The following is a 25,017-nucleotide window of genomic DNA, read 5'->3' as shown; positions in this document are numbered from 1 at the left end:
GTTGCCACACAGTGTTTCACAAACATCACTACCTTCACCACGATGAAGATGTGATCTCTTCTATCCCCAATGTAACACAGCTCAGAAGAATTAATGAACAAATATTTACTACACATTTAGAGGGTTATGTCTGAAAATTGCTAGAGGTACAATTTACAAAAGAAGCTTATAAAACAGTTGCAAAATGGCTTTTCTTGGTTCTAAACAACTTGTTCTTTCCCCCTCCCCATATGTGGGAGCTATAACCCCTTTTTTAACATCTAAGGGGGAACAGGGGCCATGAGGAAACCCAGTCCCCCTCACCCCCTGTTTATTCAGATCGATCCTGGGGTTGGTTCTGCAAAGAAGGGCGTTTGGTTAAACACACACCGGGCTGAGCAAACAGGTTGAAAATTCCCTTGGACTTTCTCACTCCCAGCACTGTCAGCCTGCCTCCAGCCCAGCTCAGTTGATCAGCGAGCAGGCTTTGCTTGCCAGGCTGCTTTGGCCAGATACCTGCTTGGGGTTTGTGTCTGCTCCAGGAGGAGGATAACCAGGAGGAGATGACAGGCCTGCAGGTAAGAGGTCGGGTTCCTGGAACCCACCAGTGCTGGCGGTAAACACCCTTTCTCTGCTCACACTAACTTTTTGGGGCTCTGTTTCATTTGATTGTGCCACTTTTTTGTGTGTCAAGGTGTGTTTTTGAAGCTTTCTTGGGATGAAGTATTTTGCTGTGTTTCATCTACAAATAAGCATTTCTCTCCCTCTTCACCTTCTTTGGAAATCATTTTTGGTCAGGACCTCTTCATGGTGGGAGTTGTCCTTTCCTGGTGGGAGTTGTCCTTTCCCCACCCTTGGCATGCGCCCCTCCTCCCGTCCTGGCTGCCAGGGGGTGTTTCCCCCTCAGCCTATGAAATCTGGCTGGCAACATCTGCCCAGATGTTGCAACCCTGGCCCCCATCTTTCCCGGCAGCCCCAGGGAGCGGTTCCATTCAGGGCTGTTTCTCAGTACCCTTGCAGGGCACCCTGGAGCAGCAAGGCTCCGGCCATGCCCTCCCCTCCAAGCCCCAGCAGGGCAGCTGGCAGGAGCTTTCCCTGCACCATTTGCCAGAGCACGGGAGAGCTCTGGGAGAAGGGTGTGATAGCGGGGTTTGTGGCTCAAGCGTAGGAACATGAGAGTTGCAGCCCTGAATCTCATCAGCACCTCACCACTGTCGTGGGGGGCCAGCTGCCCCAGGGCCAGTGGGGTGCATGGGCTGCTGCAGCATGCAGGAGTGGCAAGGCCTCACCCCAGGACATGGTGAGTCTCAAGAACTTGTGTAGGAACGTCATATTTCTCCCTGGACTTTTGGGATGTTATTGTTACTAAGCCTGTTCCTAGTTCTGGAGACACATGTGTGTGCTCCTTCACCACCTTCTGTAATGCTCATTATTTTACACAGTGCTCTTACAGTCTCATTCACCTCTGAGGAGTCCTGTCTCCTCAAACAGTAAGATTTCACCGTGCTTCTTCCCTGCCTGTCCATGACACTTCCCACCTCTCACTGTCCTCTTTCAGCAGCAGGGCAGCCTTGTCCCTGTACCATTCCAGATGAGGATCCAGCTGGTTCATATCATGGCTGTGACTGCATCTTCCATGTCCATCTTTGACTCATCCTAGCACCCCTAATGCCTTGCTGGCCATTGTGGCTGTGGCTGCAGGCTGAGCGTGGGCCTGCCCGGAGCTGCTCATGGGAACAGGCTGCTCTGCCAGCAGCTCCTCTCTGGGACGTCACACGTGTCCCTACCCCGTCATCACCTCACCTGCTTCACCTTCTCTTGGCACCTCTCCTCCAAAGCTGTTGGTTTGCCCTTCCTCTCCACTCCCCTGGCATCCACCCCTCTCTTCTGTTGTCTGCAGAGTGTCATGTCCAGCCTAGAGCTGAGCAGCTCCTTTCAAGAAAGGTCTGGCTTGGGACCATCTGCAGCACTTTTGGAGCATAGGGATGTTGAAATGTCAGGGGAGGTGGCAGTTTCTTCTGGAGATATTGGCCCTGCATCACCAGGGCAGACTCTGGTTTGTGTGCTTTGGCTTCAGCCTGCAAGGAGGCTGTGGAGCCCCACACAGAAGGTGAGAGACCTGCTCTGCTCGTTGCCCCAAATGCTCATGTCAGTGTTTCTGCATTTGTGTTAAACACTCCAGGGCTGACTGGACTGAGCTGATAAAAAGTGTCATGCTTCTTGTTGAGAGATGAATGTTGTTTCCCTGTGTCCTGCAGCAGGAGCTGATAGAGAAATATATTATGCAGTGTTTGAAGAAGGGTCTTAATTATTTTCAGAGTATGTGTTCAGACTTCAAATGTGTTTTTGCCATGCCTGCTGTCTAATCTGGAGAACAAAAGGTTATGGTTTATAGGTCAGAGCACGACACCCATTGCAAGCACTCTGCTTTACATCCCAGTTATTCCAATCAATGAGCTATGCTGAATTTTTTATGCTGTGCTGGGCTTTTATCTCTCTCATTTTATCGAAAAACTACAAAACAAAAACCAAAGTGGAGTCAGATGAATACCTAAGGTCCTGTTGGCATAAAAATCTACAGGATCTTGAACAAAATAACAACACTAGTTAAAAGCAGCACTGAAAACAAAGAGCCACAGAGACTATTTTGTGTAACAGAGAAACCTGCTGCTCAATTACAACAGTGCCCATCAACCTACCCAACCTGGAGACTTCAATAACTTCTCTAGGAACTGTAGAGGCCAGGCAGAGACCTAGAGGGAAGTGCTCTGGTACTCAAATCATGGTGTCACTTCGTGGAGAGGGGTTGGGTTCCATTTTCACAGATTTTTCAGCCCAGGAATGATGCTCTGCTGCTGGGCAGGCAGAAGGAGGTCATTTCCCTTGGCTTGGGGGCACCTTGTGCAACAGAAACTGGGAAGTGGGAGGTGGGTCTGGAGAGTTGGAAGGGAGAAAGGCAATGATGTGCCTGGCCCTTTCACTGCTACTCCCACCCAACCTGTATCAGCAGGGTCCCTGCACGGTGCCCCAGAGCCCTGGCGCATGACAATTCCAAGGCATGCAGGGAGCACATGTGGCAAAGCTTTTTGGGAGCCCAGATAATGTTTGACGCCAGTTCCCTGTGGGCGTGTAGAGGAGAGAAGCCTCTCTGAGGTATGCCACAGGGAATAAGAAAAGCCACATCCAATCTCTAGGCAAAACTCTAGGAGCCACACTCGGCAGTCCTGCCAATGTCTTTTTTTCAGCCCTCGACGCAGTTACCTGAGAATTTTTTTTTTTTTTTTTTTCTTGGCAAGAAAGAATTTATTTGACCAAACAATGATGCAGCAGCTTCTTCTGCCACTCTCGAGGCAGCGGGGCAGTGCCACCCCCTGCAGCCCCCGGTGCAGCTGGGGAAGGCAGCAGCTCTGCATCCAGCCCATGGAAAATGCCCCTGCCCCGCTGCACTTGGGCACAGAGCAGCTCCTGCCACGAGATGCTTGCTGCCGAGTTGGTTTTCTTTCTTTCCTCTGACCCAGCGAGCAGAGGGAAAGGGACTTCTGGATATGTGGATGGGCAGTTCAGATGTGCAGGTCTCCAGCTTTTTAGGCTGAAGGACAAGGGATGGATTTGTCACAGCAGAATCTCTGTGCCTCCCTTCCCCCTGACCCCAGCAGTGTGGCACGGGGCTGCCGGGAGCACACGATGCTTGCCAGGTACACAAACCCTCCGAAGAGCCACTGCCTGTCCCCTCCCAGCCCTCCATCAGCATTCAGCAGAGCCTGTCGAATCCTGCTGGCTACGTTTCCAGAAAATCAGCTTGTTCCCTCTTGGTCCTCTTCTCTCTTTCCTCCTCTTTTCACCAGGGCTGCCCCGAAGGCAAATGCTCGCACAACCTCCGTGTTCCCGGTAAAGGAGGATGCAGTGTGGAAGGCTCAGTTCATTCTGGAACTGCTGCAGTCCCATCAGATATTGCTGCATTTCCGTTTAAAAGAAGGGAGGGGGGAAGGAAAACGGCGCGGGGGGGGGAATGTTCCAATACAATATATTTGCCAAGGCTGCTTAGGTGACCTACTGCTTTGCATATCAATATGCTTCTTGCAGAACCCAGCGGAGAGCAGCTCCTAGCGATGTATATTCATTTACAAGACGAGAGAAATATCCTCTCTGAACCGCAGGAGACCAGGATGTTTTCAGGTTCAGGCTGAGCAGGGCTTCCAGCCAGCCTGGGCCCCCTGGGAATGGTCTTCTCTTACAGGTGGCTGAAAGGAGCCTGAGGAAAAGACATGATTTCTCAGGAGGTTTCAGGCTTGCTCTCTGAGTGTCTACTACACTGGGAAAATTATAAGGGGGCTGCAAATTGCCCAAGGTTGAGCACCCCTGGGGGGAATAATCCAGGTGCTGTAATACTATATATAAAATAAACCAGGTTATAGGGGCGTCTGTCCACTTGAATCTCAGACCTGTGCCTCCCGGGGGTCATACCACGCTGAGAATGGTCCCTGTGCCTGGCAGGGCTGCTCAGTGCTGCTGACAGCCGGGATGTGTGACAGCCAAGCCTCAGGGCCCCTGGGCTTTGCCATCCTGCCTGAAGGCCGATGAGCAGCCCCGATACTCTTGCAGTTGTTAGAGGGCAGCATTAATATTTAACTCCTTCCCCAGGCCACGCGGCTGAACCGCCAGTCGCTGCCAAAAAACACCTCTGCGTTCATGCAGAGTTCAACAGAGCTGCTTTGTGGCTTCCTGTATCATCTGAAGGGACTGTATTTACATTTCTGACAGTGCAAAGCTAAGGTCTCTGTTATTCCTGCTTCCCTTATGTGTCTCAGGCTTGCTTTTCCCAGGGCTGCAAAGCTGGGATCTGCATCCATTCTATCCTGTGGCTTTTAGCCACGCTCAGACCATGACAGCTGTAGACAGGGCAGGTATGGGAGGACATGTAGGTCTGCTCCATCTGTGGGTCTCTTGGGAATTCACTGCTCTAGAGACCCAGACAATCACCCAGTAATGGATTAATTCTTGCTTACTGCCATGGTGGACGCTTCATGCCCAACAGGACAACGCTTATTTAGGGCAGATCAGTGACACAGTTTAACTTGGCTGTGTTTCCCTTCATCCCTCATCCCATCTACATCCTGAACTTTTCTTTAAGCATGGGGATTTATCACAAGGCACGCCAAGCAAATGATTCCCAGTTTCATTCTCTAAGAATCTGAGACCAGTGAACAAATTTGCAAGGCAGTCTGGAGATTTTGGAGCACCCATGACTGAAGCAAAGTCAGATTGAGCGTGAATGGTGCTAGCACACATCCATAATGTTGGTGCACAGTTCTTCCTATCCATCACCCTGTTGTCCTTGAGTCTGGCAGTATATGTGATATTGGGTTATTTCTCAAGTACCTTGATGGAGCAGAATGCAGTCAAAATAGACATGCAGTCTTAGGAGAGTAATTCCTGTCTGTGCTTCCCAGCCCACTACTCAGTTAGCTAATGAAGTAAATCCAGGAGCTCTGAAAATGGTCTGTGGCAACATGCAAGGAAACCACTTGAGAAAGTCTTAATGCATACAAAGAGCCTGGAAAAATGCATGGGAAAGCAATGGGTGGGTTGTTTGGAGAGGTTTTGATTGTGTTTTCAAAACAGTGATGAGCTGTGCCCTTTATTTTACAGTACATGTCAGGATTTGGAAATGAACATGCTTCTGAGGATCCACGCTGTCCAGGAGCTTTACCAGAAGGACAGGTACTGAGGGTTTTTTAAGTGCTTTATCAAAATGCACTCTTGAGTGAATATCTAATCCTTTGGCTTCTTTTCATCTTAACATGTTTCCTTTCTCTCTGTCACCATGAAAATCTCCAGGAGCTTTCCTTATACAAGACTGGAATAATAAGATGCTGACAGAAGTCAGAAATAAAGATTTCCATCAATACTTTCTATTTTAAAGTTATTTGTGAGCTTCCAAGTTTCACCTTGAGTGTTAAGACCTGCCTAAATTACCTCTGCTCAGCAACAGGGCTTTTTTTTTTCCTGAAGGAGTCTGCAATACAAGTGGCTCAGCCACACTGAGAAGGAAGCCACCAGCTCTGGATCAAACCAGAGCAGAAGTCTGAAGACTGGCAGAGAGATATGCTCATGCAGGAGAGGCATACAGGAGATTTCAGAACTTCTGTAGGAATGGGGTTCGATGAAGCTGACGTACGAATCTTTGGCAGGGGAGAAGCTTCTTTGTAGGGAGGGGACATGAACACCTGTAGTAATAAGCTGACAGATTCATTTTTAAAAGTAACTTCTGAACATGTTTGATGAAAATAAATTATATATGGGTCATTCTGTTTTAAGGGAAGGAATTGCAACCCATGCAGCACTACCCTCTTGGTGCCCAAAGGTGAGAATGAGACCCTGAAGAATTAAACCTCTCTCACCTCCTTTTGTGCTGGTCTCCTTTACACCAGCACACACTCTGAGGGTGCGTGTGGCTTCCCTTGGATCTCCTCTAATCTTGGGACTTGGATGGCAGCACATCTGCTATGAAGACAGAGGGTTGGGGTGTTCAGCCTGGAGAAGAGAAGACTCCTGGGAGATTTTATAGCACCTTCCAGTACCTAAATGGGTCTACAAGGGATCTGCAGGGAGGCTTTTCACAAGGGCAGGTAGTGGACAGGACAAGGGAGAATGGCTTGAACCCAAAAGAAGGCAGGCTTATATTAGATATTAAGAAGAAATTCTTTGCTATGAGAATGGTGCAACACTGGAACAGATTGCCCAGAGAAGCTGTGGATAGCCCATCCCTGGAAATGTTCTAGATCAGGTTGGATGGGGCTTTAAACAACCAGGTCAAGTGGGAAATGACCCTGTCCATGGCAGGTTTGTTTAAGGTCCCTTTCAATCCAAATTATTCTAGGATTTTGTGACTTGGTGGTGCTAAGCCAATTACATCCCTTGATGCTCCTCTTCCCCGTCTATGCAAAGAGGCCAGTAGAATTAAGGTCAAATGGAGACTTTTTCAACTTTTTCCTTTCCTGAGTTTCCTGGATTTCCCCAGTTCTGATATTCTGTATGCTGTGTGCCAGTGAGGACACTAACACACAACACAGGGGCACACTAAATGCAAATGTCCCCTAAGTCTGCAGGGCAGCCCACGGTGTGCTCACAAGAAAGACAAACTGCTGTGCTGGTTCAGGCTGGTAGTTTGGCTGATGCAGTGTCTTGTTACTGAGGCTGGCTAGAAAAAAATGTGAGATAAAGAAACTTAAAACTGGAAGATCAATAATAGTGGCTGCTGGTCTAAAAAGGCAGTGGGATGTGTGGATGTGCTCTTTGAGGATTTCCACAGCAGCACCACTTTCCTCCTGGCTGAGGTGGTCTCATCTGGACAGAGTGTGGACTCTGTATCAAAAGAGTTAATAGAAAAATCTGAAAACAAGTTAGACAAAAAAGATTTTCAGTCCCAGGAGTGGATCCTTTCTCCGATGCAGTATTTATAAGACTGGCATCTGCAGTAGTGCTGGCTAAGATAAAAATTCCAAGGGTTATTGATCCTCCTGCTTCACTGCACACCCGTATTGACAAGATGGAAGTGGAAGGCTGGAAGCTACATGAACTCAGAGAGCTGTAGCTCTCCCCTCTGCCCACCTCTCAGGGCAGGGTTTGATACTCTATGGATGGCTGGTCTGCTCAGCAGCAGGATACAGGATGCTATTCCTTGCAGGAGGGAGATGGGATAACAAATGGTGTGTGACTGTCCCACTGGGGTGTTTCCTGCAGCTCTCGGATGTCTTTGCTTCTTGCTGATCTCGAACAAATAGATGGTGGCCTACTTAGATCAAAATGCTTAGTTTCTGTTCTCTGAAAAGGAGGAATCTGTCCTCCAGTTATGAACTCATAAGGGTTGCTAAAACCTGTGCTATATGTACCCACGGCTCTGAAAAGGGGGAAATGCCCCCTTCATACTCCAAAGGAGGGCTCTCACTGTGCAGAAACCCTGCAGGTCACTGATGCTTTTGGGCAGCAAGCAGCACTGTCAGGAGGAAGCAGTACGACACCAAAACGCCTGCTCTGGGCACCGGTTCCATAGGCAGAGGGCAGGAGGAGAAGGGGGAATTCAGTGCATCCACCTTCTGTGTCTTTATTAGCCTTTTGGAAAGGCAGCCAGACATGGTGCTCTGGGGTAACCCCTCTGAACACTGTCTGAGAAAAGTGTGTGCTCATTACCAGTGTACTTTTCAGTCTGTACTCACTGGGAATTATTTCCTTTTCCCTGATAATCCTGTTTCTGGCCCTGTGCAGCACTGCCCCTTGCAGCTTACTCTATTGCTGCCCCAGTGTCTGTGCTGATTCCCTAGGGCACTTTTGTGGCATGTGGGAAGGTATAGGTTGGATATTAGGAAAAAAATTTTTCACCAAAAGAATAATAAAGTACTGGAATGCCCTTCCCAGAGAGGTGGTAGAATCACCATCTCTGGATGTGTTTAAAAAAAGGCTGGATGGCACTTGATGCTATAGTCTAGATTCTGAGTTGAGGTGTTAGGTTGGACTTGATGATCTTAGAGGTCTCTTCCAACCTCATTATTCTGTGATTCTGTGATTCTGTGCAATGGTGTTTGGGGTCTGGCTGGTGCCTCAGAGCAAGAACACAGCAGTACTGGAGCTGAAGCACTGCCTCAGGAGAGCACAGCACCCTACAGCATCAGGCTGCTGGGTGCCCAGGTCAGTGCCCTGCTGGAGGCTTCAGAGCCAAGTTCCATGCCATTGCCTCTCACTCCTTCTTTTTCCTTCTCCTCCCACGCAGAACAACCCCCAGGTGTGCCCGTACGGCCTGTACGCGGAACAGCTCTCGGGCTCTGCCTTCACCTGTCCCCGGCCCACCAACAGGAGAAGGTACCGTGACCCCTGGCTCTGGGGGGATGTGGCACTCGGGGTGAGCACTGGGGAGTGCTGGTGGAGAGGCTGCCTCAGTGCCACCAGTGCTTTCTGTAAGCCTAGAAAGGTAAAAGATTCCTGCTGTGCACTGGGAAAGGGCCAAGGACAGGAGACCACAGGTGAGGGAGAGAAAAGGCTTTGGTGGGGCAAGTGGGTTAAAAAAATGCTGAAAAAGGAGTGATTGGGGTGGCAAACAAAGTGGTTTTCTGAGCAAGATGAGGAAGGAGGTGGATGGACCACAGAGTCCTGAATGGGTTATGTGTGCTGCTGAAACAACCTCGGGGTTTCAGCCCTGCTGCTTCTATGGAAAGATCACCCTGGCACTGGCACTGGTAAGCAATTGATGTTGCACAGTGTCAAAGCCAAGCCTCTGAGAAAGATTCTTTCCTCCTAAGGGATGTTCCTGCACAGTGGTTGGGGCCAGTGAGCTGCTAGCTCAGTCTGTTCCTATTTTGGGGCTGTCCAGGGCCTCAGAAAAGTGCCAGGCACCCAGCATGGTCTTTGACACCTCAGCAGTGCTGGAACAGCTTGTTCCAGCCAGCAGCAAGCTTCCCAGAGCTCTGTCCTGGTTGTCATGCTCCAGCCATAACCAGATTGCAGAAGATGGGTTTCTCTTTTTGCTTCTCCCACTGTGGCTCTTCTGTCCCTTTTGCTGCTTGTTCAAATGAAAGGCAAATGCATCATCTGAGATGCCACTGCTCTCCAGGCTGGTGCCAGCTCTCAGTGTGTGTGGGAAAGGGATGAATCATTGTTTGCTGCACGAATTTGTCCTTGATGGAATTTTTCAAGCTCTCAAGGGAGAGCTCCCTCCTCCCCTTGGGAAAGGGATGAATCATTGTTTGCTGCACGAATTTGTCCTTGGAATTTTTCAAGCTCTCAAGAGAGACCTCCCTCCTCCCCCACCCCAACTTGCCCAAACTGCAACCACCAGTGTTAACACACCAAAAGCATTGGCTGCCCTGCCTAGCTGAGGCTTTTCTGATCACCTCTGCTCTCTCACCTGACCGAAAGCCCAGCTTCAGGCTTGGCTGCAGCATGCAGGGTGTGTGGATGCTGGAGTGACAGTGCTGGCAGGGCCCACAGCCACAGCAGGCAGCAAGGAAGGAGAGCGATGGTCCCAGGCAGTGACAGAGGCATGGGAGACTTCCTACAGCAGAAGGAAGCATCACATAAAACTCTGGGCTTTGCTGCATGGGCATGGCAAACCAAGCAAAGGATGCTACTTTTTGTAATTCATCCAAATTCAGATACAGGCTATCTCCAGAGAGCTCCTCTGTTCTTTGCATTGAACACTGCTCATCCCTGTCTTGTCTGAGCTGCTTTATAGCTGTGTTTAAACAAGCTTCTTTTTCCAGCTGTGAGACTGCTGTATTTCAGCAACAGAAAAAGCTGTATCTTTATTTTTTCATATGCAGATGTGTGAAGGTAGGCATCAGTAATTACATGTAAATACACATATAGACATTTACCTATATAAAGCAGGACATGTTTGTATTTAGAGCCCATAATAAAAGCCATCTCTCTGGAAACCTCTGGCTGTGAGCTGTTGTTTGCTATGTAATTTTAATATTACTAATTTGATATTTAATAAACATTTTGTTCCAGTTGCCACCCATGTAAATGTTATTCTAGGAGCTCAATCAGCCAGCAGCTACCCAGAGGGTTTAACCTCTTCCCCAGGCTAATCCAGGTGTTTTCCTTGTTTGTAGCTGGCTGTATCGAATCCTACCTTCAGTCTGCCACAAACCCTTCAAACCTCTCGAGGAGGGCCACTTGACACACGACTGGGATGAAATTGAGCCTGACCCCAACCAGGTAACCATGCTGGAAGGAGCTCTGGTCCTGCCAGGAGGATATTGCCGATTGGGGGCTACGTACAAATCATGAATGGGACGGGACTGCTAGGAACGTGCCTTGAGCCGCTTTATTTTCCAGCATCAGTCACATGGTTATGACAACTGGGAAGATGCCATCAGCTCACATCCCAGGCAGCAGACCAAGAACTTAATGTTACAACTTACTTTAAAAGTTTTTTGACCAATCACACAAAGCAAAAGCATATTGACAGTAGTTCCATCACTATAAGCACACATAGCTTCAGTTAAAACAATGCTTGCTTATTTTGAATACAACACCTAGTTGTAAGCCTTCAAACACAATGCACAGAGCTCTGTTATTAAGCTTAGAACTTCCTAATATCTTGCTAGACATACTTTTCTGCAGCTTAGGGAGTTATTCTAGACAAGCTTAACACACAGACCATTGTTCCATTTGTCCTTACTTTTCTACTTTTTACATAATTTTCCTGCTGACTTATTTTATGGCTACTGCTTAACTCTATTCACAGTTCTGCTGTTTCTGAGGCCTGCCTTTTGCAGCTTTACCAAAACTTTCTGATTTTACAGATTCCCACAGAGGACAGTCAAATGTCAAACTAACCAGAAGTGCAAAGGCACAGAGCTGCGAGAAGTCTGAGGGAGCCACAGGTTCCTGGGGGTCTGACCAATTCAAAAGCAGAGCCTTGTCTTCCACCTGTTCATTGTTCCTCACCACGGTCACCCAAGGAAGGACAGCCCTCGAAGCTTGTTGCTTCACATCTCGACAGATCCTTGTGCTGCTTCCCAGCACGGCTACAGTGCCACAGGGTTAGATCTGTGCTACCTGGCATCTCCCCTGGGGGCTCCTGCTGGCCACCTTTTAATCTGCTCTCTCTTCTCCTTCAGCATCCCCCATCAAACTCTCATGCCTCAGCTCAGCCAGCAGAGCAGCTGAGTGTCTCTGGCATCCATCCTGTCCTTCCCTGTGCTTTTGGAGAGGCTGCTGGCTGCCAGCCCATTTCTCTGCAGCTCTCATGGGAAATCTCGCTTCATTCTGGAGAGTCACACAGAGAGATGGCATTTGTCTTCCTCTGTTACAGCCTTGCCATTGTCTTTAATCATGATTTCTTCCCTGCCAGCCCCAGAACATTTGGTTTTGCTAATCTGTTGCCATTCTCCTCTCACCATCATCTCATGGTCATTGGTTTTCACTTCTCTCAGGTTTTGCCCTTTGATGCATCATGATTAGCTAATTTCCAGCCTCCCGGCAGCCTCACCATTTGTCTAAATAATTTCCTGGATCTGCTGGAATATGTTTTCCAGCCACTGACCAGGGAGCAGTGACAGGCTCATATTTACATGCCTTTGGCACTCCTTCCCAGATAAAGCTCCAATGACTTCTGTTATCACCTCATCCATCCTTGATGTCCTTTTGCACCCCACATCTACCTTTATGATTATTTATCATTACAGTAATTCCAAGATGCCCAGCTCTCAAGCATGTGAAACCATTTCCATGTAGTACTTTTTTTGTCTAAGGAAACAGCAGCAAAGCTCCTGCCTACTCCCTCTCTTGCCACTTTCAATGGCAACCCCCAAACCCAAAAGAGTAATTTCCTGGCAGTAAGTGGGAGCCACCTTCCTGCTTTCCATCTTATCCTCTCTGAAGCAAAGTCAGAGACAAGGTTCAGTTTGCTGGACAACACCTACTTTTCCCTGAGATGCTTTGTGTTTCCCCCAGGTACTTAAGGAGCTCCAGCAATCCTCATCCCTCTAAAAAGATGGCCATATGGAGGCACCTCATGCAAAGCCATTGAAGTCAATGGGAAAAATGACACTCTAAAATTACCCAAGGACAATGGCAGAATTATAAAAGATGACAAAACTGAAAAGGAGTCAAATGTGATGAAAAAATATGGGGTGGCATCTGAGCAAGAAATGCTGAAACAGAAGAAAGCTCTCCAGACTGGAACAGAGATGACAAAGGGAAGCTATGATTGAGAGGCAGGGAAAAAACAAATAGCAATAACAAATGTCACAGTAAACAAACAAACAAAACCAAACCAGCCAACCAAACAAACAAAAAAGCTCCAGACAAACATAAACTGTGGAATGTCTTGTGAGAGGGTTCAGGCGGATTCAAATCCAACAAATATTTTGGACTCCTCTGGCACCTTCTGCCTGAGGACCTTGATAGGCTTTGCAAGAAGTAATTAGTGCTGCTCATGGCTCCTGCTCATGCAGGCAGAGCTATTTCCGCTTTGGATGTGGGGAAAATGATGTGGAGCAAACAAAAACGTCATGTTTGGGCCACAGAAGGACTGAATCATTTAGCATGGAGCACAGGACCATAACCATTTGACTGTGGAAAGCTGCTTATCTGAATTTCTTTGCTCTCAAAAGTGTTGTTATTAATAGACACAGATTTTAAATAGGATTTTTTTGACCTTGGCACTACACAGGCCTGCCAATTACTTTACAAAATGATGATTTAAAATTTTTAAAGTCCCCCAAATAATTTTTTTAATTAAAAAAAAGAAACAACACAGCAACAAAAACACTTGTAAACCAGATGATCAAGGCAATGAGGAAAGAGAGGAAAGAGACAGCTCAGCAAGGAGAAGCAGGGGGAGGACAGAGGTCTACTTTCTTTTTAATTACCACCATTTGTGTTCCGATCACTGCCATCTCCTTCTTGTTTTTTGTTTGCTGCAATCTAGCTGCGATGGAAACCTTTTGAGATTCCAAAAGCCCCTCAGAATAAGATGGACTTTGTGAGCGTAAGTTGGGGAACCAGGGCATCTGGGCATCCTCCATCTCTGTTTCCCCTCAGGGGGTGGCAGGGCACACAAGATGCTCAGAACTGGGGTAATATTGGCAGTTTTGAAACCACTGGGCTTGCAGAGCACCTGTGGGAGGGGAATGCTGAGCATCTATGGGAGGGGAGATGATTGCAGATTCCAAGCAACTGGCAGTGGGCTTGATTTTCTTCATTGACTTTCAAGGAACTCTTAAAGAAAGAATAAAGACCCAACCCTCAGTTTTCCCCAGACCCTTGGCTGGAAAACACTAGCTCACATGGATTTTAAGAAACCCTTATTATATCAAAAAGAATCCAACATATTTGACAAAGGGCCACACAGAGGAAGGCTGGTAGCAGTGTGGGAAGTGAGAGAGAAGGTGAGAGCCAGCAAGAGGGTGGGGTGAGGGGAGGAAAGAGGGCTGCCCCTGCTCCCCTGCCTTCTGCTCACTCCTGGTGCTTTGTGTTTGCCTGCAGGGACTGCACACCTTGTGTGGAGCCGGTGAGCCCAGAGGACGCAATGGCATCGCTGTCCATATTTTTGTCTGCAACACCTCCATGACTGACAGGTCAGTGCCATGACTGACAGGTCAGTACCTGCTGTGCTGGTGGCTCAGGCTGCTCCAGGCTGTCTGTCTGCCACCAACTGGAGTCCAGCTCCCAGCATCCCTCTGTGTCCTGTGCTCCTGTGTGCACAGGCAAACGTGTTCTCCGTGTCCACAGTGGGTTGTGCTCTGAGGGCAAACACCGGAGGAGTGCCTGAGGAACCACCAAGAGAAGTGGGCAGCTGGACATGGGGGTGCAGCAAGAGGAGATGTCTTGGATTTACGTCCTCTAGCTGCTCCTCAGAATTCAACACACATGCAGCAGGCATTGCTGCTCCCTGCAGTGGCCCAGGGGGGAAATCAGCCGCACTCCCCAGCTTACAATAGCTGATGTGCCCATGAGTACAAAGGCAGGGATCTGGCAGATGTCAGAGAACATCCTGCTTCCAGGCTGGGCCATTTACTTAAGAGTTGGACTTGATCCTTGTGGGTCCCTTCCAAGTCAGAATATTCTGTGAATTTGTGCAACTCTGCCATGTCAGTCTCCCAGCTCAAAACTCCCCAGCTGTGGTTGTGATGTGCACAAATGCATGGGGCTTATAGTACCTTAACCTTACTGTTTCCCTTTTTCTTTAGATGCCTTTATAATTCCGATGGAGACTTCCTGATTGGTGAGTTGATGCTTTGGCTTCTTTTCTCCTCCAGGTGGTTCTGCCTGGGCTACCACCTGCCTGCCTTTTTGTTCTTCCAGAGCATGGGGCTCTACAGCCAAGATGTGGAGGAGAGGGTTGGCTTCACCCCCATACCATGCAGATTTGGTGCTCTGCACCAGCTCGGCGAGTTGCACGCTCCTATGCCAGACCTCAATTCTTTGAGCAGTGACCCAGCTTCCTCTTCATGGTGCTCAGGGTTCACTTCCCAGTGCTCCCCAGACTGGTATTAGACATATCACAGGCAGAGGTTTTCTGGAAATCATAAACCTCAGGATTTCAGAGCAGCTTACAGTTAGATGCCTTTGTTGCTTTAGCCCAATATTATTTGGCACAGCAGCTTAGCTCCCATGCTGTGCCAGCCTCAGGCAACCAGACTGCCACAGTGAGTGTGGAGGTTGACACAAAAAGTCCACACATGCTGAAAAATATTCTGAGTGGTATCAGAAGGCAGATATTTGCTTGTATCTTTCTTGAGTAAGGAACAGGAATGCCTTCGGGACACCAACAGGAACATTTGTTCCATCAAATAGCTATTAAATTGTTCTCACTCACCTCCCTCACTACTGTGAAGTAAAAGTGCCAGGGCAGGTTTTGTAAATCTACTAGTTTTTCAAGTCAAAATGTGAGCTCTCCTGTGCCAGAACAGTCATGGAAAACAATGCAGATGTTAGCAGAGTATTGCTTCTACCCTCAGGAAGCAGTTATTCCCAGACCCTCTCACACTGCCACAGTCCTGATAAAGATGGGTATGTGCACTGTTTCATATGAAGATTGTGAGACAGAGAGGTATGGACCCAAATGTATCAAATCCCATTTATTTGGATTGTGGTGCAAACTTTACACTGAGGGGCCATGAAGTTTTGGCTCATACAAGTTTTGGCTCATACCTTCTGTGTCATGGGGAAGATGGAGCTGGTCAGGAAGCTTCACCCCAGGGCTCTCTGCTGCAAGAGTCTGCATGGGAGCCCAGACTCACTGTGTAGCTGTGCCAAAAAGGGCCAATTGCTCTTCCTTGGAGCCTGGGTGCTCTGACAGGGAGAGAGAAGGTGGCAGTCACCACACTACTTCAGCTCCTCTGCCTGCATTTTGTTTCCACAGTGCCCCAGCAAGGAAAACTGCTCATCACAACTGAGTTTGGGAAGATGCTAGTGGAGCCCAATGAAATCTGTGTCATCCAGGTAAGGGCTGAATGCACCTTGCCTGTGGCTCAGAGCCAGAGGCTGGAGCAAGCCAACTCCTGCACTCAGCTGCTCATGGTTTGTCAGCAAAGTCCTGGGAGGATCCTAGTATCTTTCTTTATTTTCCAGCAAGGAATGCGTTTCAGTGTGGAGGTGTTTGGAGAGACCAGAGGCTACATCCTGGAGGTGTATGGGGCACACTTTGAGCTGCCTGACCTGGGACCCATTGGTAATGACCTCCTGTTACACACCTACAGTGAATTTCATAGGGACAGGCATGAATTACAAGCCCAAATCCATCAGATCCTCCCATGCACATCTCCTTCACAAAGAAGCTTTTTGTTCCAGCACTGTTATTCCTCAGAAGAGCCCAAAAAAATGTGACAGATTAGTTGTCCAAAGATTCCCCTGGATTCCATTTATCTCCCACCCTCTTTTCTATTGTTTTCTTTTCAGTTCTGGTCAGCATGTCCCCATCTGCTGGCTCTGGAGCTGTTCCTGCCAGAAGAAACCCAAGAGGCCATCACCACTGATGCCTTGTACTTACAGCATAAACTGGAGTGATAGGAGAGAATTTTCCTGGTAAAAGGAAGGGCAGATTTCAGAGGCAACTGAAAATGAGATATTCCTGAAGGCCCATTTTAGATTTAAACAAGTGGTTTTTCCCCCCTGCTTCAGTTAACAGAGTAACCTTGGAGCTCCAGAGTGCTTTACTGTCAGAAACTGCTTCCTCTGGAGAATTAGAAACCAATGAAATGAGTGGCACTGGAGGGCTTGGATCAGCAAGACATTCACATCTCCGTGTGGTGCTGCTGGGGAGGATCTGCTTTCACTGAGTGCAGGTCTAGCTCTCAGAAATCACAGATCCTCTGTGCCAGATGCCTCCTGCTCTGTGCAGAGTCACAGATCACGAAGGCGCAGCCTCTTGCTGCCATGACAAAGATATTGTGAGGGGACACAGCAGCTGAAGGCCTGCTGCCCACATCGTGATTACCCAGTCAGCTTTCTGGCAGTGCTCAGCTCAGGTTATGTCACCTTCCTCATCCCTTGGGTACTTGCCTCCAAATTTATCTTGCTGAGAAAAACACCTCCTGGTTGCTTCTACTAAGATTGTCCCAGGGAAGGGAAGTGAAACTCCTTTTGTAACAGCTAAAATAACTACAAAACCAGTGCCAACTGTTCTCCACTTTCAGACTGGTGTTTTGGGGTTGGTTGTTTTGTTTTACGTTGGATTGGGGTTTTTTCCCCACTAGATATTTTTAGCTCTCAGCGTGACCTGGAGGACTGGCCGTGCTTCAAGGAAATTAACAGGTATTATCATTCAGTAACAAGCCTGGTGTGGCACATCTGCCTTCAGGAGCATTTGTATCTCACTGACATGGTGGAAGTGAAGCTGGTCCTCCTTTCCGTGGAGAACCAACCCAATCTGCAGCTGTTCAGTGGAACCCCACTTGAGCATCTCTTCTGTGCGACATTCTGGGCACATCATTTTCCACATGGAGCTTACAGTGACTTTTCAACAGCTTGCCTTTTAGCCAGCTGCAGCTTTCTGCCATCCCCCACTTACCATACCCTGTGCCTGCTCACTTGATTATTGATATGGTTTGTAATAAGTTTTCCTGTTAGCTGGTTTTTCAGACACAGTTAGACTTTCTTTGGGATTTTGGTTTGGTGGTTTTTGGTGGGTTTTTTTTTGTCTCCAGAAGGCAGGAATCTATTATAAGGCTTACTTTCTGGAGAAAAGACTGCACTTGACTGTAAAACTTTTCAGGAGGTGGTAATTACAAGAGCTCCTCTTCTCACCATCTACCCGCCTTCTCCTCAGAGACCAAGATCCTTTGTATTTCAGTCTTGCTTTATTTTAACTTCACCTTTCACTTGAAAAAAGTGACAGCTGGAGAAAAGCAGTGACTGTTAAACCTTAGCAGCAGGTAGTAATGTCTGCATTTTTATCCAAGAAATTCAAAACCACTTTGTAACAATAATACTAACAAGGAGAAGAATGCTCCAGCACCATATGGTGCTTTGCACTTTGAAAATGCACTATTCACATTAAACAACCCCTCAATATGCCCTGAGTCTGTAGGTATCACTATTTTATTGCTCTCTTTGTTAGCATTCAGAAATGTATTTGGCCCCCTCGTGACATGCCTTGTAACTTCTGCATGGCTAAGCATCCTGTCAGCAGGATGTCCAGGAACAGAGAGCAATTCATCCTCCATTTTTCACTTAATTCCTGGTTGTTACATGCCTTTAACTGAGGATGACGTACTAATCTTGTTCCGAAGGCAACTGGTGGGACCTCTCTTAGTCACAAAGGGAGCACGGACTTGAATGCTAGGATGAATTACAATCACCTACTCATAGGAGCACGAGAAGAACATGACTATTTCAGGTTTCATGGTGGCCAAGAAGCAGTTGGGTCATTCATAACACAGAAGGACACCCACAAAGCCAGGAAATTGCACCAGCCTCTCACTTCCCTAGCAGATTGCCCAAAGAGCTTTGTCACCTCTCCTTCTTTCCCAGGAGCCAATGGCCTGGCCAACCCACGTGACTTCTTGGTGCCCGTGGCGTGGTACGAGGACCGCCAAGTGCCAGGGGGCTACACAGTGATCAGCAAGTACCAGGGCAAGCTGTTTGCAGCCCAGCAGGTGAGGATGGCCTGGGATATGCAGCTCAGTAGCATGGATGTCATCTCACAAAGTCCTACTCACTTTTGTGGAGCAGAACTGAGCCCTTGTCTTCTTGGGTCATTCATTTTCCCAGATGAAGATCCTCAGTCTGGGAAAAAAGTGTTTGTGAAGACTTGGTTGTCCAAAAATTCAACAGTGGTCTTAGCCTCCATATGTTTATAGTGACAACGTAGAAATGAGGAACTGGTGCTACTGTGAAAATCCAGAATTTCCTTACCAGAGAGCTGGTGTTGCAGCTGGCCTTGTCCAAACACTGCCTGAGCACTCAAAGGCTCCTAAAGACCAAACCCCAGAGGCTCACCAGGCATAAATGCTGAGGAAAACCTCATCCTCACAACACTGGGCTGTGCTTAAAGAGCTGCCAGTGTACCTCTAACCAGTACTAAACCCACTTTTCACTTGGGGAAGAGCAGCATGCTGCACATGTGCAGCATGTTGGAAGGCTGTATGTGGTAATCCTCTGTCTCTTTGCTTTGCTAGGATTACTCCCCCTACAATGTTGTAGCTTGGCATGGGAACTACACGCCGTACAAATACCACCTGGAAAAATTCATGGTCATTAATGCTGTTGCTTTTGACCACGCGGTAAGTTCTGGAACTGGGCAAGGCAAAGCAAAATTTTGTGGCCACTGTACCACCCAAAACCACCCTGAGCTCTAGGGGCTCTGAGCATCTTAGAAAATATGTTGCACTCTAAGAAACAGTGTGAAATCTTTTGTGCCACTTTCCCTGGGTCCAAACCAAGATTTCATAGGAGAAGATGTCCTCTTTTGTGGTACAAACGCATAACTGGAGGTTGATCAGCTTCTTAAACAGCTCTGTGCAGCTTAGCATAGAATTTCTGTGCCCTGGAGGAGGAATGAATACTGTTGCCAACATACACCATGCAACTCAGCAAAAACCCCGTTGCTTCAAATTTTTGCATTGATTTATTTCTTGCTATTGGACAGGCTCCTTCCTCTGGTTCCTCTGAGTCCAGCACTGAATTTCATTTTGAAGAGCTGGCAGCTTTTATTGTAATAATTTCTAGATTTTATGGAAAATAACTAAGGCCAAAAATAATGTAAGCAACTCATCTGAAAAGGAAACCAGTCCAGTGGGAGAGATGCCCACAGCAATGCAAGTGGGTGTGCAAGGGAGACTGGAGCATTTGTAGTGAGAAAACCAACAGAAAGTATTGTTTAAAACTCCAGAAAAATCTGCCAGGAGAAGGACAGGTTTGGGATCAAAGCCCAGAAAATAATTTTACTGGACTAGAGATTTCAACAAGCCACAATTTCTCTGCAATTTCTTCTCCATTTGTAAACTAACAGGACCATGAGGGTAAATGCCTCTAGCAGGATGTTCCTGTCCTCTGTAACTGGTTAGGGAAAAGGTGTAGTTTTGTGGTAGGAGTGTTGGAGGCTGCTCCTGGAATTGCAGTACCTCATCTTGCAGGGTTGTCCACCCTCCTCGTCTATGCTGCCAGCTACAAGGGCCAGGATGGGAAGGATTGTCGAAGCTGCTCAAAGGAAGAACCATCCAGACCTATTTCTTGTCCTCCCTGTACAGCATGGAATTGAGTGCTGTCCCCCAGGGTCCCACATCTCATCCACACTATCAGGTGCGGGTGACAGAAGTGTTTAGGCAAGGGAGAGGCTGTATCAGTCCGCTTTACCACCCGGGTAACCTGAGCAGACAGCTCTGGGCCCTGCTCCATTTCATGCTTTTTTGCTTTACTTTTTTCCAGGATCCTTCCATCTTCACTGTCCTGACAGCCAAGACCACCCGTGCTGGAGTGGCACTCGCTGACTTTGTCATATTCCCCCCGCGATGGGGGGTAGCTAACAACACCTTCCGCCCTCCATACTACCACCGTACGTCTGCGCTTCCCTGGCTGTGCTTGAGCCCGGGACTGCAGGAAAGAAACAAGTCTCCATTTGTTTGAGAGCATGTGCAGGGAAGCAGCAGTCTGGTTTGTTGTCCTTGGCTCAGTTAGTCAGCTTCTTGGAGTCAGTCAGTCCTCCCTGGAAAATGGACAAATCCAGAGATGTTCCTATTTAAAGCACCTCATGAAAATTTAGAGGTGATGGGCTCATTGCTTCTGCATAGATGGATGTGTCTGTACTCGAGGGGCTCCCAGAGAGCCTGGGTGCATATTGAACTTTGCATTGTACAAATGAGTCAGATATTGTCCTATCACCCAGCCATGAATCACTTAATATCTCATTAGAGTACATATATAAAGAACAGGAGAAAGGGAAATATCATATTACAAGTGGTGAGAAGCCCAGAGGGGTGTAGAGCTGGCACTTGTATGGTGAGATCAGAGTTACAGCAAAGGAGGGAATTGGCTCTCCACAGCCCTTCTTCACCACCTGCACAGTGATGGAGGTATTGCTCACATTTAAGAAGCCAGTGATGAGGAATTGGCTTCTCAGGCAGGGAGCTGGTTGATATTTTTGGATTTGGTTGCCATCTGCAGATCTGGTTTCTTTTTAGCAGTTTTTTGGCTTCATCTGGCAGAGCATGGCAACATGTTGCATTGAATGGATGCTAGAAATCCAGTTCCCAACATGGGACTGCCCTTCCAGGGAGAGGATGAGACATCCTGCTCTGTGAGATTGAGAGGGAAAGCTTGGCCATCCTGCAGCCCTTACATCAACAGCTAACAGGCTCCATCCCAGAAGATATCAAGTGACCAAGCTGTGGTCACTTTGAAGTGCTGAGAGAAGTTCTGCACACTTACTAACCACAGTTTAACAGCCAATTCCTTCTGCCACTTAAATTATTTCCAAGCACCTTGGAGGCCAGCAGAATTAGGGGCACTGCAAACATAGCAGGCAGCTCTGCAGTCATCTGAGCAAATCCCACAGGCAAAGTCCTGCCCTGTCATTCTGCTTTCATTTGCAATAATGAGGATGACAGGAAAACACATCTCCTGACTGGCTGGGATAGTGCCAAGACACTTTTTCTAGACCCTAGGAGGTGAGACACACTGCTGGTTAACTACAATGAAGCTGCTGCTCATCAGCAGAGCTGTGCTAATTTTACACGGATGCATTGTGAGCCACAACAAATATGAAGTTGTTCAACTTTGCTTCTTCTGTGCTAGAAGACAAAAAGAGCTCTCCTTCTCTTGTCCACATTGTGACGATCTAAGAGCACCCATGAGGACAGCTGTGGCTGCCATAGCTACTCGCTTGACCACAGCACCTCAGCCATAAGCTGGAGCACTAAATTCATGCTGAGCATGTTGGTTGTCTGCTCTGTCCCAGCCATGGAGGGGAAGAGCTTGAGTGAGTAAGGCAGACATTGTGATTGTCAACTATCAAAACACTGCACACGTTAACTCCTTCTGCAATTAGTGCTGTGACGAGAATGTTGTTGCATTAAGAGAGGTATCGCAGGACTGAGCAACTCTGGGGTAGAAGTACCATGCTGATTCCAACGAGTTCAGTTCTGCTGAACTCCCTTCTCTCCAAGTATTTCACCAGAGGCTTATTTTGTATGCCAGAAATCCTTTGTTGCCTCCTCTCCTCCGGTGCAGTGGAAAGCCTGTGTTCAGAGAATTTTGATGCACTCAAGAGTTATGGTTTTCATATTTCATTAACTTTGCTCCAAGTACAGCAATGGTGTTTCAAAAATATTCCTCTTAGACACCATAATAATTCCACATACAAAGGGGGCTGTACAGCTTGTAAATACTGACTTCTGGCTACATTTACATCCTTAGAGGCTGTGAATTATTCCTAAGTACTTTTGAACTTAGACTGAAAATATCTTATATACTTTTTATACCATGGGCATATATTACTTCTCTCTGAGAGAGTGCTTATGTGATTCTCATGATGGTGGGTCCTTAATACCTACTGGCCACTAAGAGATTTTAACTTCACAACATCCTGCTTGTAGACAACACTATTTAATTAACAGGGAAGGGAGGCACACCTAAGTTGTTTGGATTCATATATGAAATTTGCAAGCAAAAAAGAGACTAGATTCTGCTCATCTCCTAAGTTCCAGGCTGGTTTCCTACTTACCTGCCCAGTCTTCTTAAGAGATATTAAAATTCCTGTTGCAGACAAATTGGCTATCCAACTCTCAGGGTCTGTACTGCAATTTAAATGTGCCAAGTGCAGTACATGAGCAGGCTCAATGAAAATCTTGTAACAATCCAGTCCTACATGAGACACTGACAACTTGGAATGAAAATTAATGTATGTTTGTATACATATATAGGCCAACCCTGCTTTGAGCTAAATTAGTTTTGCTGTTAAACATTTCAGAGCCTGGATTGTACTTAACAAAGACTGAACTAGTGGTTAAAAAGGTCTATATATAAAATAGCTAGGGAAGCATGTCCTGGTTTTGCAAAAACCAACTGCTGAGCAGAAAGTTGCCATATTGTTTAGTCACATCAGGTGTAGGAAAGCTGAAAGCTTCAATGACAGGAGTTAAAGTACTTTCTTACAGGGAGCATAACTCAGTAAGTACTCAATGATTAGATATAACTATCCTTGCCTAACTTAGTGGTATGTTACTCAAGTGGTTTCAGAGGGTCTACTGAAAGTATTCTTCCTCAGGGAAGGACAGAATTTGGCTCTTTGTCTTTGGGAATACAGTGGCTGTAGAGAAATAGGCAGATAATGCATGAATTAAAAGCATACGCTAGTGAAGTGGCTGACTGCACTAGAGGTGGTAGAAGAGTATCAAAATAATTTCCTGCTTATAACCTGGGACAGCAGAGCAAGCTCTCTCATGAGGCTGTTGATCAGGTATATTGTGTCTGTAACACCGGGATGATTATACAGAACTTCCTTTCCAATGCTTCACAGTCCCTAATCCAAGTCTGTAAAATCAGTTTACACCATGCAGTCCATATGCAGGTGTATTACTAACACAGCTCGAGATGGTAGGAAAAGCACAGGTCTATCAACATCATTTAGGGATTGATGGAACCCCCTTCATTAAGGTGATTTCTAGTGAATGTCCTTCATCAGGGAGCTCTGTTTCTGAATCCAGGTAGTAAAGTCCTGTACAACTTTACAAGCATTGCCTGTAGGATCCCTGATGTCCCCTAGCATGATACCCTGTCTAGGAACTTCCACTCCACCCTCTGCTTGGCCCAGCTTAGCTCATGGGTTTCAAGGAGCTCACAGCCTGTCTGTGATCCCTCCCAACCACCCTTCTTTGCAGCCTCTTCTCTTTGCCTCCTGCAGGGAACTGTATGAGCGAGTTCATGGGGCTCATCAAAGGCCACTATGAAGCAAAGGAGGAAGGTTTCCAGCCGGGAGGCGGCAGCTTGCACAGCATGATGACCCCTCACGGGCCAGATGCTGACTGCTTCGAGAAGGCAAGCAAAGCCAAGCTGGAGCCGGAGCGGGTCGCAGACGGGACCATGGTAAGGAGCCAAGGGAGCTCGTAAGAGTTGGGGTAGAGCATGGCATACTTTTAAACTAAAGCCTAGTTCTGTCACTTCTTGCTGGCAAGTTGGAAAAGTACTTGGACCCAACTGCTGCAGCGTTCAGCTCCCTTATCAGTGAGCACTGCTCAGCTCCCAGGAGCTCCCCTGGAGACATCCAATGCCAGCCAGCTTTGATCATCAGCCCACATAAACTGCTGCCTGAGCAGGAAGCTGGGAATTTCATTTTTGTCTTAGCCTATGGGCAAAGAAGCAAACACCCTGACTGTCCTCTTGTCTCTACCCCTTAAAATCTACTGATGATCATCAACAGACCTTGAACTAGAGCATTTGGAACAACCTGGCTTTTCTAGGCAGGCAAGGAGTCCAAAGTCACTCCTGAGACCTGACTAATTCCAGCATTGCATTGCCAGATCTGAAGAGCATTCTCCCCGAGTCGGTCAGGCTGAAGAGAGAGCCTGGAAATACTGGACCATATATACAAATCCTGTTTGTGGTAGAGAAGACACCTTGCCTGGATTAAAATTTTTCCTTTTACCCTAACCTACCTTTCCTCTTCCCAATAGGCCTTCATGTTTGAATCATCCCTCAGCCTTGCTGTTACGAAATGGGGCCTCCAGACCTCAAATCGCCTAGATAAAAACTACTACAAGTGCTGGGAACCTCTGAAAAGCCATTTCAACCCTAAATGCAAGTAAAGGGAAGTGCTTTCTGCATGCAACATGAGTGAAGGCAGGGAAATCCAGCATACCTGCACGTGATGGCACACTCAACTCGGGCAGTGCAGAGTGCTCCAGCACAGACCAGCACTTCCACCAGCTACTGAGCCATGAAAACGATCATCCCTAAGTAAGCTGGGAAATGCAGTAAAACCCATCATTATTCTTAACTTTCAAGTATCCAATTAAAGCTTTCCTGGTGACATGTTGAAGCTGAAATACTTGTGTGGCTCTCACCACATGGACCTGGTGTGAAAGCTGCACCTTG

The 25,017-nt window shown here is 47.4% G+C and overlaps 1 protein-coding gene across 1 annotated transcript; it reads left to right on the top strand.

Annotated features, from left to right (window-relative positions):
• The first annotated feature begins 438 nt into the window (after window positions 1-438).
• On the top strand, window positions 439-24,955 carry HGD (homogentisate 1,2-dioxygenase). The gene is made up of 14 exons (XM_041463975.1): window positions 439-557; window positions 5,629-5,700; window positions 8,747-8,835; window positions 10,587-10,692; window positions 13,415-13,474; window positions 13,972-14,063; window positions 14,676-14,710; window positions 15,851-15,930; window positions 16,060-16,159; window positions 18,460-18,584; window positions 19,107-19,211; window positions 20,356-20,482; window positions 23,828-24,009; window positions 24,597-24,955. The coding sequence occupies exons 1-14, from the start codon at window positions 543-545 to the stop codon at window positions 24,726-24,728; spliced, it is 1,320 nt and encodes a 439-aa protein (XP_041319909.1). The 5' UTR covers window positions 439-542; the 3' UTR covers window positions 24,729-24,955.
• The last annotated feature ends 62 nt before the right edge of the window (window positions 24,956-25,017 follow it).

The sequence above is a fragment of the Pyrgilauda ruficollis genome, unplaced genomic scaffold, assembly GCF_017590135.1.
Source record: "Pyrgilauda ruficollis isolate IOZ18807 unplaced genomic scaffold, ASM1759013v1 scaffold17, whole genome shotgun sequence".
Taxonomy (NCBI): Eukaryota; Metazoa; Chordata; class Aves; order Passeriformes; family Passeridae; genus Pyrgilauda; species Pyrgilauda ruficollis.
The sequence above is the reverse complement of the archived record's forward strand: the minus strand, read 5'-3'. Positions and strand labels throughout refer to the sequence as shown.